We start from the raw sequence: 15,024 nt of genomic DNA, 5'->3' as shown, positions 1-15,024 counted from the left end.
ATGCCACACATGGTGCAGAGACATCCAACATATAGAAACAGAGAAGGCTTTCCGGTTTTCTGTTTGTCAATCAAGTCCTGCAAGAATGACAATATCACGCCTACTGGACAATGAAAGGGAATGTGGCTAGGTTTGAAACTAGGTTTCAACTTACAGTCATATAGAGACCTAGTGGAGGAGGCTTGAGCACTTTGTATAGTGGAAATCACCCGCTGTGAAAGACCCACAGCTGACTGATTTAGCCACTCAGGGGCCAAGCCCACAGTGCCAAGCGTTCTGGGTGCGGGTGGAAAACACTCCCTCCCCCCTGCGATAGCAGGTCCCTGCGCAGCAGGAGCTGCCAGGGCTGAGCACACATCAACTGATATATCTCCGCTGGCAATGTATCGCAGGCCAAAATCGTGTGGCCAGGTGTGCGCTAATGCGTCTACTCCGAGAGGAGCATCCACGCTGCGCAGAGAGTAAAACAGCGCGCACTGCGCGTTGTCTCTCGACGCAAACAGATCCACCATGGCCTGACCTAAATGGACCCATATCTGTTCCACAATATCCGGGCGTAGAGTCCACTCCCCGTATACTGGCGCGCCCCTGGTCAACAGGTCCGCTCCCATGTTCATTACTCCCGGGACGTGCGTCGCTCTCAGCGAGAGGAGACGACCGCAGCTCCACAGGATCAGTCTGCGTGCCAGCATGTGCAACTGACGGGAGTGTAATCCCCCCTGACGGTTGACATACGCCACCGTCGTTGTATTATCCGTCCTCACCAGGACATGATGACCCATGAGAGACGGAAGAAAATCTTTCAGGGAGAGGAACACCGCTGAAAGGTTCACACTCCAGCGGCCCCTCACAGACCGACCCTCATGAATGCCGCCCCAACCCGTTAGGCTGGCGTCCGTAGTGACCACCTTCGTGGACAGGATGGAACCCATGGGCACGCCGCGGGTCAAAAAGGACAGATCTCGCCAGTGGCTCAGCATCCTGGCGCATTCCGGTGTGACCAGCACTCCCGTGCGCCATGACGCACGTGATCTAGCCCACATGAGGCCACTCAAGGCTGGAATTCCCTCATGTGGAATCGACCAAGATGGAGTACGTGAATGGCAGACGCCATCAGCCCGAGTAACCGAAGACATAATCTGAATTGAACAGATTTGCCTGGATGAAAGAGCTCTAGACATACCCTGAAAACTTTCACTTGGTCCGCTGAGAGGCACGCTGTAAAAGTCACCGAGTCCAGAGATAATCCCAGAAAGATTATTCTCTGTGTCGGGGACAGCATGCCGCGTTTATCACGAAACCCAGATCAGATAGGTGTCATATGAGAACACGCGTGTGCGTCCTGGCCTCCTGCTCCGACTGAGCTAGCAGCAGCCAGTCGTCCAGGTATGTGGCCAAGCGGATGCACAAACACCCTTGGCCGCGGTGCGGTGGTGCCCTCTGCTGGAGAAACAGTGACATGACTCCCGGGTGCTGCTGAACGTTTCCGCCCGGGAGGACAGCACAGCGGCGGGGCCCACATTTCCCCCGCCCGGGGAAAAGCTGTGGCTTTTCGCCAAGGGGGAACAGCGGGTGTCACCACCGCGCTGTTTATTTTGGGTTTGCCATTTTGTTTGGCTTTTATTAGCTGTGCCCTCGGCCTGGATGCAGTAGCGGGACACATTTTATTTTCTTTGGGAAAACGTGTGATTGTGCATGCTTGTGGACATGAGGGAACTGAACTTTCTGCCGGCAAATGTCCGTGTCTCCCAGTTAACTCTGGCACGGTCCATGGCAACCGGGAGATGTGGGCGTGGTGGGCCCGAACAGGTGGAGCTGGCGAACGGGGAATATCCAGCTGCATCACCGGTGGAGAGGGGGGCGATCAGGCCACTCTCTTCTTTTTCTTCACCTGGTCGTGGGCAGCTGTAGCTGTGACCGGGGCTCCGGATTTCCTGGGCCAGCTGGCCCGACCGGGCGGGAGCGTCTGAGCGAGCTGAGGTTTCAGTGCGGTTGAGCCTCCGCGCACGTTCCTGCAGAACCATAGTCCCCAGCGCCTTTCCCGTGGCCTGGACAGTGCAGCGTTGGACACGGAGACACAAGTCAGCCACAGTCGAGGGACGAGGCCCCGGGGATCGGACTCCTACTGCTGTAAGGGCGGTATCTCCATGAGCACGCCGCCAGAAGACGGGGACAAATTGCTTTGTCACGCTCTTGGCCAAGGGCAATTTCTTCCCCTCGTGGCGGGATCTGGAGGTCTCAGCTATGACAGCAGACCAGGGGATGGACAGCCGGGCAGCAGTGCGTTTACACACGTCGAGCATATCCGAGCTGGGGAGGGGGGAGAAGCTGGTGTGCTGCTCTCATCTCTGTCCTCAGAGGCAACGGAAGTCACGGGCTGTGCAGCCCGGGCCGGAGTCATGAAGATGTTGTCCTCGTCTTCATCCTCTGATATGAGGAGCACTGAGGCGCCATCTTCATCGTCCCCATAGTCCAATGACAGTGAGGGGTCTGCTAGGTCGAGCTGGGAGCCCCAGCTGACGCTAGCCTCAGATGCCGCCGCTGCGACCCCCCTCTCCACAGCACCGTCGGAAGGGAGGTAGGGGTCATGTCCAGACAAGCTGGCCTGGCGGGCTAGCCGTCTGCGGAGACTCTCAATGGTGAACACCGCACAGTGTTGACATGAGCCGGGGACGCCGATAGCCAGCTGGGCATGTTCCAGCCCTAGGCAGCTCGAGCAGGGCTGGTGTGGGTCAATAGACGCAATAGAGGAAATAAAACTCACATCAAGCCAAAACAGCAGTGTGGACCCAGGGAGGGATGGCTGATTATAGCCAGTAGTGGTTTCTCATATGGGCGAATTGGGCAGCCACCCAGGGCAGCACTTTGTCAGGGGCGGCATGTGAGTACCCCTGCCCCGCCCCCAGCAAAAAAAAAAAAAAAAAAAAAAAAAGGATTAAAAAAAAGTATATAAATAATTAATTAATAATTGCCACCCCCTGGCATTGTAATTATGCCTCTACGAGAGCACTGCTGCAGTTACTGCAACTCTGCAAGAGGGGGATGGGGGGTGGATGTAGGGTCACTCACCGAGGTCACACCACTGGAATAAGGAGGAGGGGGAACGGGGATCCTACAGTAATGGAATCAAAAAGCATTCAAAGTAAATTTCATTCATAACACCAGTTGCCTACTATAGGCCTATTTCAAATTCCATACACTCTTGTTTTCGTCTGTCTGTGTTGTGCGAAGTCCAGTAATATAGCCTTACTATTCAAAAATGAGACTATTTGTACACCATCAATGTATTGGTTTAATCTTGACCCCTGCTGTCCGTCACATCAGAGGGCATTGGCATTAGTGTAACCTGTTGATTCCCGAGGCGACTCCGATTCAGGTAATAAACATAATGCATATAACAAGGCCAAAGGTGCTTATTTCAGAAAGAAAAGGAAAGAAGAAGAGGAGAAACGGTCCAAAGACAAAGGTATGTCGCTAATGTTCCCTCTGTAGTGTACAACTGTAATTACGTTATCAAAAGTTGCTAATGTTAACATTAGTTTGTTTGCTATTTTGTGTGCTAGTTATAGTTAACCTGAACATTATCTGAATTAACATTCATACATACCAACAAATGTGTCTACAATTAAACTATCAGCACCTTTGCTGTCATTGCTTTGTGTCCATTTGGTTATCACTGGGTACTGTATTTGGCCGTCGGAATTTTCCGTGCAGTAAGCTAGCCTTAAAAAGATGGACGTTGCCCACATTTCGTCCATTATTTTCTGTCTCAGTATAACGTTAATAGAATTTGGGCAATGTAGCATTTCTCCCTGTTGGTTAATCTGTAGGTTAATAGCATGTAATAGGCGTAATGACATTAAGTGATAGCTAATGTATTTAAGTGCATGTTTACATTGATGCACTTTTCCAGGGGCACTGCTAAAATATTTAGGAGCGCCTCCTGCCCAGGATGAGTATCCAGCAACAGAGGCCTCATCTATAGCAGAGGATGAGGAGATCCTATCTACCTCTACGGCTGCTATGGCTTCTATGGCATCTCCTGCTATGTCTCAGGAAGGACACAAGGAGTTTGCTGCTGCTTCTCCCCAGCAAGAGTCTATAGGTGGGTGGTATTTTGCTCTAATTTGTGTCTGTGTGTGTGTGTGTGTGTGTGAAGATAGAAATAGGAGTGTGTTTTTATCTGTGAATTTTACCTGCCTGTACACTTTTTTCCTGTTAGTTGTGATTAATCTAGTTTTGCTATTTCTTAAAACCACGTTTTGTTAGACTGCTGTGTGCCTTGAATAATGTGCCAAATCAAATGTGCTGTTCTACAGAAATGCCTGAACCCCCACAAAGTTCAACTGCCACCGGGGAAGAGCCTTTTTCAACAGACCCTGCAGACTGGCCATCACCTCTGACAGACAGCATAAGGACCAAGTTGGTACACAGAGGGCCAAGTTAGGCGGCATCAGATTTCTTTTTTCCTAGGAATGAGAGTGATGGGAGATGTTGTTACCAGAAGGGTCAGATTTTAGTTCTGTTATTGTTATTTTTATTCAATTGTTATCATTTCTTTGTTGTGCTTTTCTATGCTTGTGAAGTGAAATGTGTATTTTCTTGCATATATTTATATATTTATGGTTGTGCACTTTAAATTGGTTGTTTAATGTTTGTTTTATTTTATCTCTATCTTAATAAATTTTATATATATGCTTTTCACCCGATGTTCTCTTTGGGTTGGTGGGGGGTGTGGGCCAGTGGGTGGTGTGTGTGTGTGTGTGTGTCGGGGGGCAACACAGGGGCTGTTCGCTCAGGGCTAGGACTGCCACTATACGCACCATTCACTAGGGCTACAGTCACAGCAAAAAGAGGCAGAGGACAACCAGCTCATGCCGCAGGTCAGTCACTCAGCTGCACCAAAACACCAGAAAAGAATCAGCTGGGAAATCAGAAACTAAGCCACTGAACGGCGGACAATCGCTGAGGCGAGCACCTCCAGGAAAGGCCTCCCCTGGAGCGATCCAACCTCACGGCTCCGGCAGCCGGTTGCGCTATACAGAGCCAAGATCGCGTCACCAAAACGACCACTCTGTGCACACACGAACAATGGAAGACTAACAGAATGTGTTACCTGAATGAAGAGGATCGCACCCGCAACGGCCACGCAGGACAATCACAGTGGTCACACCAAACCGGTGGCCACCGGAAGGAAGCAGAAGCAGAGGAAGAGGCAGGTGTATCTGCACCTCTCTATATAGGGATACATAGTGCCGCCCCTCAATCAGAGCACTCAGTGGGTTGACAGTGCCATGTAGTGGCAGGGAGAGAGACAACCTGTCACACATCTCCAGCCCCACTACACTGAGCACTGGAGCCCCACAGTGGCAGTGTGCTCAGTCCACTGCTGTTCACTCAGCTGTCTCATGACTGTGCAGCAATGCAGAGCTCGAACCATATTATTAAGTTTGCTGGCAACTCATAGAGCATAAAGAGAAGAGGTGAAACACAGCCTAGTGCAGAGCCAACAATCTCTTTCTGACCGTAGTCAAAACTAAATAGATGGTTGTTGATTTCAGAAGAGACCACTGACAGACCTCTGTGGAGATCATCAAGAGCACCAAGTTCCTTGTTGTTCAACTTGTGGAGAACCTCTCCAGTTCTATCACTAGAAAAGCTCAGCATTGTCTCTACTTTCTGAGAAATGCCAAGGAAAGTTCATCTTCCAGTACCCATTCTAACCACATTTTACAGAAGAGGGTGTCTGAGGGTGTCTGAAGGTGTACTGAGCAGCTGTATCACTGCCTGGTTTGGAATTTGCACCATCTGATGCCACAGCTATCCACAGCAGGTAGTGAAAGCAGCTGAGGGGATCACTGGAGTCTCTCTGTCCTCCTTCACATACATTTACACCCCAGGGTGCATCCACAAAGCCAACAGTATTATGGATGATGCCACACACCCCTCACACATGCTCTTCTTCCAGGGTTCCTGCCATCTGGGAGAAGGTACGGGAGCATTCGGACCATCACAACTAGTAACAGTTTCAGTTTAACAGTTTCTTTCCCCAAGCCGTCACACTCCTCAGCTCTCAGGGACTAGTCTGACACACACATGCAAAACATATACAGACTCAATAACTTACTAGCACACCTCCGCACTCACTCGTTTTAATATTCATACTGTCCACTCTGCACTGTCTATTGCCCATATTGTATTATATTGTACATACACATACACAGTTTTTATTGTCTACATTTTATTGCACTGTTGTCCTTCACATTGCACTGTCTTGTCTGTCCTCTGTATTTGTGCCTCATGTTTAATTTTTAAAGTGGTTTTAAGACTTACCACCATGCCAGTCTTAATAAGCAGGTAATGGATAGTCTGTGTAACATCAGCAGCGTGCATCAGGTTGTGGTATGGGTTCTTGTGTTTGCTATAGCCAACTTCCAAAGACTCCACAAATGATATGAGAGCAGAAATAGGGACCTGAACAGAGACAACACAACAAAGTCACACAATTTTTTACACAATTTTCTATACCGCTTTTTCTGTGCAGGGTCACAGGAGGGCTGGAACCTATCCCAGCTGACAATGGGCGAGAGGCGTGGTGCACCCTGCACTAGTCACCAGTCAATTGCAGGGCCAGCACATAAACACAATCACGCATGCTCACATCTAGGAGCAATTTGGAGTGGCCAGTTAACCTTATGATAAATAGATAGATAGATAGATACTTTATTGATCCTGAGGGAAAAATGTTCATGTTTTGGGGAGTGTGGGAGGAAACTGGAGTACCTGGAGAAAACCCATGCAGGCACAGGGAGAACATACAAAATCTGCATAGCACATAGTGCCCAGACCCAGATGCAAGCTGAAATTATTTTTAAATATTATTTCATTACTTCAAGGATGTAGCCTTCTTCCTTTTCATAACTGCTTACATTACCCTCAATTTAACTCAACAAGTGACAATTTGGTTAAAGACAGTTTGTTATGCTGGCTGTTAGTAGTGGCTCATGTATCCTTGGCCTACTAGCCACTAGCTACATAAGTGACATCATCTGAGGACATGGTGGTTTTTGCTCAGATGCTGCATAGCCTTCTGCTTTTGTCCCAATCACAACAGGACTGCACTATGAACACTGGATTACTTTCCATGCAGCTTACTGCTGCTGCTTACCCTGAATGTTGGTGCTACTGCTGTTTACAATCAATGAAATATACCTCTCAGGATATACTTTTTTTTTTAACTGTTTTAAATCTGCTGTATTATTTTATTTTTGTTTTTTATTTATTGATATTGTTGTTTTATTTTTTTTACTATTATCTTTGCTGCTAAACCAAACCCAGAGTACTGTATTTTGTCTCAGTGTGTTAACAGGTTGAAATGACAATAAAAAATCTTGAATCTTAAATTATTATTATATTTATTATTTTTGCATCAACTTGAATCAGGATCTTGATCATTAATAGTGCAAAATACCAAACCACTCCGCTGAGACCTATTTGAATTCCTTCCTTGATTCTGCTGAGGTCGAGTTTAATTACCAGTTATTATCAGTGACAGTGATGACCATCTAGTTTCCCCAATGACACAACAGATATTAGAAATTGTATTTGGAATAAATACATACATGATGACACACCATTGTTGCATACCTTGAAACGACTGATCAAGTCATATCTGGTGAGCAATTCATAGAAGACAAATTTCAGTGCATGGTCTCCACTAGCATCATTCAGTGCAAACACATTAAAGGACCATGTGTCCACATCCTAGAACAGATACATTAAAACAAGTTTGATTAGCATATGAATATCAACATACCCAATATCAACATACCCATTCATCTGTTCAATGCTAAGGTACATCATGATTTTAAAGGTATCATAGACAAGAAAGTAAAAAGAACTTATGTCCATGTTATGTCCATGAGAAGTTAGCAATGTGCAGGTATTTTTTTCTTATTTATCTTCTGGGCAGATACAAAAGATTTATAGATATGTGTGTGCATTTTAATAGTTACTTCATTTAAAAAAACACAAATAAAATATATAAAATATATTTTATATACATATATATATATATATATATTATTGCTTTTTTGGCAAGGGTGGGGGGGTGTATTTTTTATAGGCGCTGTACACACACATAAATACCTTGAGCTCAGTGATGACATTTGGGGGATAACTGAGACCAACCATGTTAGAGGTTCGTCTGTACATCCTGTGACAGAGATAAAACACAGAAATATACCACAACACAATGTCAAAACAATCCATTATATACTGAATGCTACATAGTAAGAATAATCATAAATGACACACTTGACACAGAAAGTTTCAAAGTGAGTGTCAACCTAAAAACTCACTACAGATGAACATCTGCAGTGAGTGGCATCCTCCTGCTGGCCTACATGCTACACACACACATAGAGAGGGAGAGACACCAGTGCTGTTGACAGCTTCAGACTGCGAGAGTAGATAAAAGACTATTGCACTGGTTCTTGCAGTCAATAATAGAGCAGTTCCTGTGCTAGCTCTCTTAGCACTGTACTGACCTTCAAAAAAGTATGGTGTAAAATAGCTAAGGCCAGGGCTGTAATAACAACAACAGCAACAACAACAACAACAATACTAGTCCTTGGAGACGTAGTGTCTCAGCAACCCCAAGGACTACAGACCTGTGGTTCTGACATCACACATCATGAAGACCCTGGAAAGACTCATACTGGAACAGCTCCAGCCCATGGTCCAACCACTTCAGGATCCCTTTCAGTTCACCTATCAGCCCCTCCTCGGAGTGGACGATGCCCACTGACATCCTGGATTGCAGACTACCTGACTGGCAGACCACAGTATGTATGCCTATAATGCTGCATGTCAGACAGAGTGATCACCAGCACCGGGGCTCCACAGGGGACCGTCCTCTCTCCCTTCCTCTTCATGATCTACACCACAGACTTCAAGTACTGCTCAGAGACCTGCCATCTTCAGAAATTTTCTGATCACTCCACAGTGGCTGGATGTATTACTGGAGGTGATGAGAGTGAGTACAGGATTGTAGTGGACAACTTTGTCACTTCGAGCAGGAGAACCCATCTCCAGCTCAATGTGACAAAGACTAAGGAACTGGTGGTGGACCTGAAGAGGACTAAGGCTCCAATGACCCCTACCAACATCAAAGGGGTCAGTGTGGAGCTGGTGGAGGAGTACAAGTACTTGGTGTGCTTAGATCACAAACTGGACTGGTGCAAGAACGTGGACACTGTTTACAGAAAGGGCCAGAACTGCCTCTATTTTCTGAGGTGATTGAGGTCCTTCAACATCTGCAGGACGATGCTGAGGATCCCTCCTTTCATTCACTCCCATGTTAAATTTGTCAAGTTTTTTGATGGCAATCCTGAAAACCAAGGCGTTTCTATCCAGCTCATACGAAAATATACTTTGAAAAGAAAGATGAAGTTCAAAATGACATTAGTAGACAAGTGCCTGGCACTCAGGGTGAAAGAATTTTTGCCTTGCGACTTTTCGTTTGGTCACAACAAGCATTTGTTCAAGGGCCTTTTTCTAGCTACCTCCTTTTTCTGGGAGGTTTCTCTGCTCTCTCACTGTGACCCTCTCTGGCTGACAGGGAAGGGAGGGGCTGGGGCGAGGAGGGGGGCTGTTTCTATGGTAACGTGAACAGCTGCTCAACTGACTTGCAGTCTTTTCCATGATTACATCATCTAAGATGGCTGCTCCCATTACCAATGAATCAACTCAATGATAGGAAATGTAACTATACTGTATTAATGAAACACAATTATAGTCAGCACACAAAATGACTGCTCCCACTACTAATACATGGAGCCCAATGGACACCCAGTGTACAGTATATTGATAATATACACACAACAACAACATGCATATATGACCACACACAGAATTTAAAAAATTACAGGAAGTGGCGGTCACAGAGATTTTTAAAATAAAAACATCAAACATGTTTTGAGATCTACCAAGGAATGTTTCCAGCCCACATACATCACACTCATTTCTGTGCATATTTTTTTTTTTATTGTATATTTCTATTTTTCCTTTATTTTTATATTTATGTTTTTTCCGTATATGTAGTCTTTTGTGTAACACCATGTAGCATCCTGGAGGAATGCTGTTCATTCCTCTATGTCCTGCACATACATATCTGTAATGACAAATAATAGTCCTTGAATCCTTGAAGTGAAACCACATCATCCCTATTCTTAGTTTTGCCATTCATTTCAGGATAAATGTGGTCTTGCCTCTCAGAATTTCAGCACTACCAGTATGCCCTGTCCATGAAGAAAAAAAGGCTGAGGACAAGGCTTATTCTCTGTGCCTCTGTTACTATGATTATTATTATTACTTTTTTCACACCTGTTTTGCACATATATTTTTCATTCTTGTGTCATACATATGCCTTTGTTTGTGAAACACTTTGCTTCTAAAAGTGCTATATAAATAAATAAACTGTTGTTTACTTTAGGTTTAGGAACCAAAAGCACTTAGGGAAAGATCTTCTCAGTTTGTGACATTGTCAGGAAATTTAATCTGTAGGATTCACTTTGGTTAAATTTTTTTTGTAATTTCAGTGTAATTTTTGTAAATCTAAAAGCCGTGAGTTGCATTGAGCTACTCACATTTGACGATGAATAGAGTTGCAACAACTTTCTCTTCCATGGCAAAACCACTTGATTAAAACCTAACATCGCAGGACTAAAAACAAAGACTAAAAAATTCATTTTCCTGTTACCAGGTGCCTAGGTGTCTTCAGAATGGCCAACTTATCACCTGAAGGTGCAGACTGGGCAGTGTATACTCAAGTTACAGCAACTTCCTGTTTCACCACAATTCACCACACCTCTACAGCAGTGCCTTTCAAAGAAAACTCATCATTAAGCTCTTGGGGCTTTTCCTAATGCATTGGAGATGTATCTTGTCAACCTGAGTGAAATAGTACACAAAAAATATTTTCAGTTGTCAGCAGGTTGGCCTCTTGTCTCAAAGGCAAAGCATTGCTGTAACATAAACAAGAAGCAGCTCATTATCATATCAGACACATTCAAATGGTTGTTATTACCTTTTTAAGTACATGTCCCTATGAAACTGACATCATACTTTCTATTGTCTCTATGTTCTGTTATACATTATTGCATGATCAGTTTAACTTATTCAGCTAAATAATAGTAAATTATTTACTTTAATACATAATATTTACTTCAAATAAAGTGATTGCTGTCTTGCCTCTGTCTCATCATGTGACAATTATGTTTTCATCTGATCATTAAACTTAATTTCTCCCTAAGTGCAACAAGCATAACAGTGCGAAAGGTTCATGTTAGTGACAAAAGTTGATGTTAAAAGAGAAAGGAGTGAAATAAGTTGGACAATAAGCTTGCAAAAAATAATTACCCATCAGTGACCAAGTGAATGCCAGTGAATGCTCCTTCTATTTCCTTCTATTCTACCTGTCATGGTAGTATTTGCAGCCAACTATAAGCAGATCATTGCCATCAGAACTCCAGGAAGTCCCGGGTCACCCAGCTTGCAAAGACCTTTCTTGTGGATCACTATATATGTATGCCGTGCTTTTTTCACTGCCCTGTTACCCATTATTGTTGCATCAACGAAAAGATCATTTTTAAAGTTAAAACTGCTCAAACCATGGAACAGGAGAGACTGAATGGACTAGGAATTCTACCAGTTTGGGAATACCAGAGCAGAAAGTTTCATTTAAAGAACATGTTTAAAGGATTTTGCATAGCTCAGTACTTGTTGAAAATCACTTTAGAAAGTTAGGTCAGTGAGCTTCAAGTGTGTTTTGAATGCGTGTTCTGATCACCCGCTGTGCCAGGTTCTGTTGACTTTGGTTGTTGCCAGCACAGCATGTATTTTTCAAATTGTGAAATATGCTGTTTCTAACAGTTACGCACCAAACTGAAGGAGAAAAAATATTTTCATGTTTTTGCAGTTTTTTGTTTTCATATTTGCATGATTGTGTGCAGATTGTGTGTGACTCATAAAAAAGTCTTGCATTGAGGCAGTAATTACTCACTTTGCAGTCATTTGATGATTGATGAATTGCAAACATCAAGAAGAATTGTATTGTATGATCAGCTACTACACCCTGCTAAGCACCAAAATGCCCCACCATTCTTCTTCACTGGTACAGTTGGTTGTACAATGCACAATTTTGTTTATTTGTTGCTATCAGCCATTAACCTAAGTACAATGAGGGATAAATAACCATTATTTCAGTGTGGATGGCATACTGAATTTGATCTTAAAACACTGTATGTGACTGGAAACATGTCATATATTTAAACTGCACTTTCAACTTTTCAACTGTCTCCATACTAATCTGTCAAAACTCATCAGGGTCTATTGAAGAAAAATAAACCAAACCTCTCCACAAAGATGCCAGCCTGCACTGCATGGACAATGCTGCGGAAGCGTGGCTTTTCTTCGTTACGTTGCAGCATCAGACCCCTCTGCCTGGTAAAAGTGGAAGCCAGCCAGTCACGAACCTCTGATGGTACAGAGTCTGACTGGATGTCACTCAGCTCATCCTCTGGATCCACCAGCCGCCTGCAGGCAGAGGCACATTCACAAAACTCAGAAACTGATACTATGCATACAGATACAATTGCTGCATGCTACTTTATTCAGTTCAATTCAATTCAACTTAGATGGGTGGCCATCTGCCTTGACCGAAGAGAGCGGGACAGAGAGAGAGAGAAAGAAACGCAGGTGAAAAATCTGTGCATCATTTGTTTATTTGATATTCCATTCAAAATCGAAAATCAAAAAGTTAGAAAAATTATTTGTTCAGTGTTTTGTATATATGATGTAAATTGAGTTTATATTGTATTGTCTGATTCTGATATGGTCCGTGTACCTTCCATTCATTCTAACTCAAATCGTAAAACAAAAAATGGGGCATTTTTCTTTTTTCAATATATGCAGCAGGTTTAAAAAAAACAAAACAAACAAGAGCCATTTTCCATTCAAAATCAGCCATAAAATTGGATTTTGTGTTGTTTTTCTGTTACAGATTTTTTGTATTTCTAGATAAGCCTGTGAATATTCTCATTCATCCAGGTCATGGTTATCTCAAGGAAATTCAATTGAACGCAACTGGACTTAGTTATTTGTCTTTGAAGACGTTTCACCTCTCATCCAAGAGGCTTCATCAGTTCATGCAGGTGAAACGTCTTCAAAGACAAATAACTAAGTCCAGTTGCGTTTGACTGAATTTCCTTGAGATATCTTTCTAGATAAACACAAAGAATTCAATCTACCGTATGTTAATCCACAATGCAAAATGCAGGGATTTTTTTACACCTGTATTATTGCAAAGTGAACCAGAAGCAGTATACCGGGCAAGTGTTTTAGCCTTTTTCCCGCGATTAGCACATCTTTAGCAGTTTTAGCAAAACAGTAGCAGATTCGGTTGGGAACGAGTTTGAAGCCTGGATGAGATGGTGTCCCTCAAGCCCTACGGGAATTTAATAAGAGACATGATAGCTCAAAATCTTTTGCACATGGATATTTCCACAAATTTATTACATTTCAGTGTGCAACAAGGATGTTCTGAAATGAGTGTCAGGAGATTTTGTGCACATCACAACATTTCTAGGAGAGGACGTGTATTCAACATGCAATTAGAGGTTGCTATTAGTAGCCCAATAAATCAGGTAGGTTATGGTTTTCTTCAATTTACAAAGGTGGGTAGTAACAAATTAGATTTACTTGTTACAGGTCATCTATCTTACTTGATTAGGTTTTGTCAGAAGTGTAGCGTCACTGACGCAGAGGGCTGAACTCCGATGCAGAATCTCAAAAGGAGAGGCAGGCAATGGTCCAAAAATAATATTCTTTTATTAATAACAAAAAAGCTCAAAAAAGGCACACACTTACTGTGGCAGAGGATCTACAAAAACTGTGGCAAAAATTCATGACTTGGTGAAAGAAGGAATTCATGGCATGAAGACTGAATAATGATCTGACAAGGAGTGACTGGGAATACAAGAACTGAAAAGACGAGATAACAATATACAGGTGAAACACATAAAGGGAGGAGAAAGCAATCAAGATAAACCGAAGCAAAGTTACATGAAACAGACACACAGGGGAAGTGACGCTTTCAAAATAAAACAGAACATGACAAAAATCTTGAACATAACACATGGAAACACAAGACACACATGACACATGACACATGGGCTCAAAAAACCAAAAGACAGAAACCCAGGGCGTGACAGGTTTTTTGGCTAAATTGTACATTTAAGAGCAGTTTTACATCATCTCCATACTTTTTACTTTTATTTGAGTAAACTCGATAGATACTCTTCTTTTTACTCATTCAGGATTTTACACATCATTAACACCCCAACCCCCCACCCCATACCCCCACAACCCCGCCTTTTTTTCCTGAGGTGACAATTTGAGTACAATTTTTTGCCAATCTATCCACCCCAGTTTTATATTTTATATTTCATATAGACTTGGCCTACATGTCAAGGCTAATGTTGATTCATCAGACAGGGTCAACATATGGCCGAAAGACGATCAGAATTCCTTTATTAATCCCTGGAGGGAAATTCTTGATGACCAGCTATCTGTCTTTAATGGGAGTGGCTGCTGGTGAACGCCGGTGGGGAAGATTTTGAGAACATCTCATTGTCCCTATCACGAAATGCGCAAACGTGTAAGTATCTTTTGTGAGCCTTTAATGTTGTGGTATTTGGTCTAATGTATTTTACTAGCTAACTATTACTTGATTTTTCCCTCAATGGGCACACGTAACCTTAACCCCGTCCCCTACAGTGCTGCATACATGGGATACAAAGTCCATATCAACCAGAACGAAAAATTGGTCATGTTCGGAGTGACACATGTTCTCGCAATGGATGGGTACAGCAGTAAAGTGATTGCCCACGCAACCATCCCTGTCAAAAATAATCTCATGATCTATGAAGATGTTTACAGGTTAGTACAGTGCTTCTCAACCTT

The 15,024-nt window shown here is 43.5% G+C and overlaps 1 protein-coding gene across 1 annotated transcript in view; it reads right to left on the bottom strand.

The window, feature by feature from the left end:
• The window catches only part of LOC124050006 (calcium/calmodulin-dependent 3',5'-cyclic nucleotide phosphodiesterase 1C-like), a 42,294-nt gene extending 29,380 nt beyond the window's left edge, over window positions 1–12,914 (bottom strand). Inside the window, exons 1-5 of the mRNA XM_046372167.1 lie at window positions 12,908–12,914; window positions 12,415–12,637; window positions 8,149–8,215; window positions 7,648–7,764; window positions 6,334–6,474 (exon numbers count right to left, since the gene is read on the bottom strand). Of these exons, the coding sequence (XP_046228123.1) occupies window positions 6,334–6,474; window positions 7,648–7,764; window positions 8,149–8,215; window positions 12,415–12,637; window positions 12,908–12,914 (555 nt within the window). The remainder of the gene's footprint in view (window positions 1–6,333; window positions 6,475–7,647; window positions 7,765–8,148; window positions 8,216–12,414; window positions 12,638–12,907) is intronic.
• Between the last annotated feature and the right edge of the window lie 2,110 nt (window positions 12,915–15,024).

This window comes from Scatophagus argus, chromosome 18 (genome assembly GCF_020382885.2).
Source record: "Scatophagus argus isolate fScaArg1 chromosome 18, fScaArg1.pri, whole genome shotgun sequence".
In the NCBI taxonomy this organism is placed as follows: domain Eukaryota; kingdom Metazoa; phylum Chordata; class Actinopteri; family Scatophagidae; genus Scatophagus; species Scatophagus argus.
This window is presented reverse-complemented; position numbering and strand designations above follow the sequence as displayed.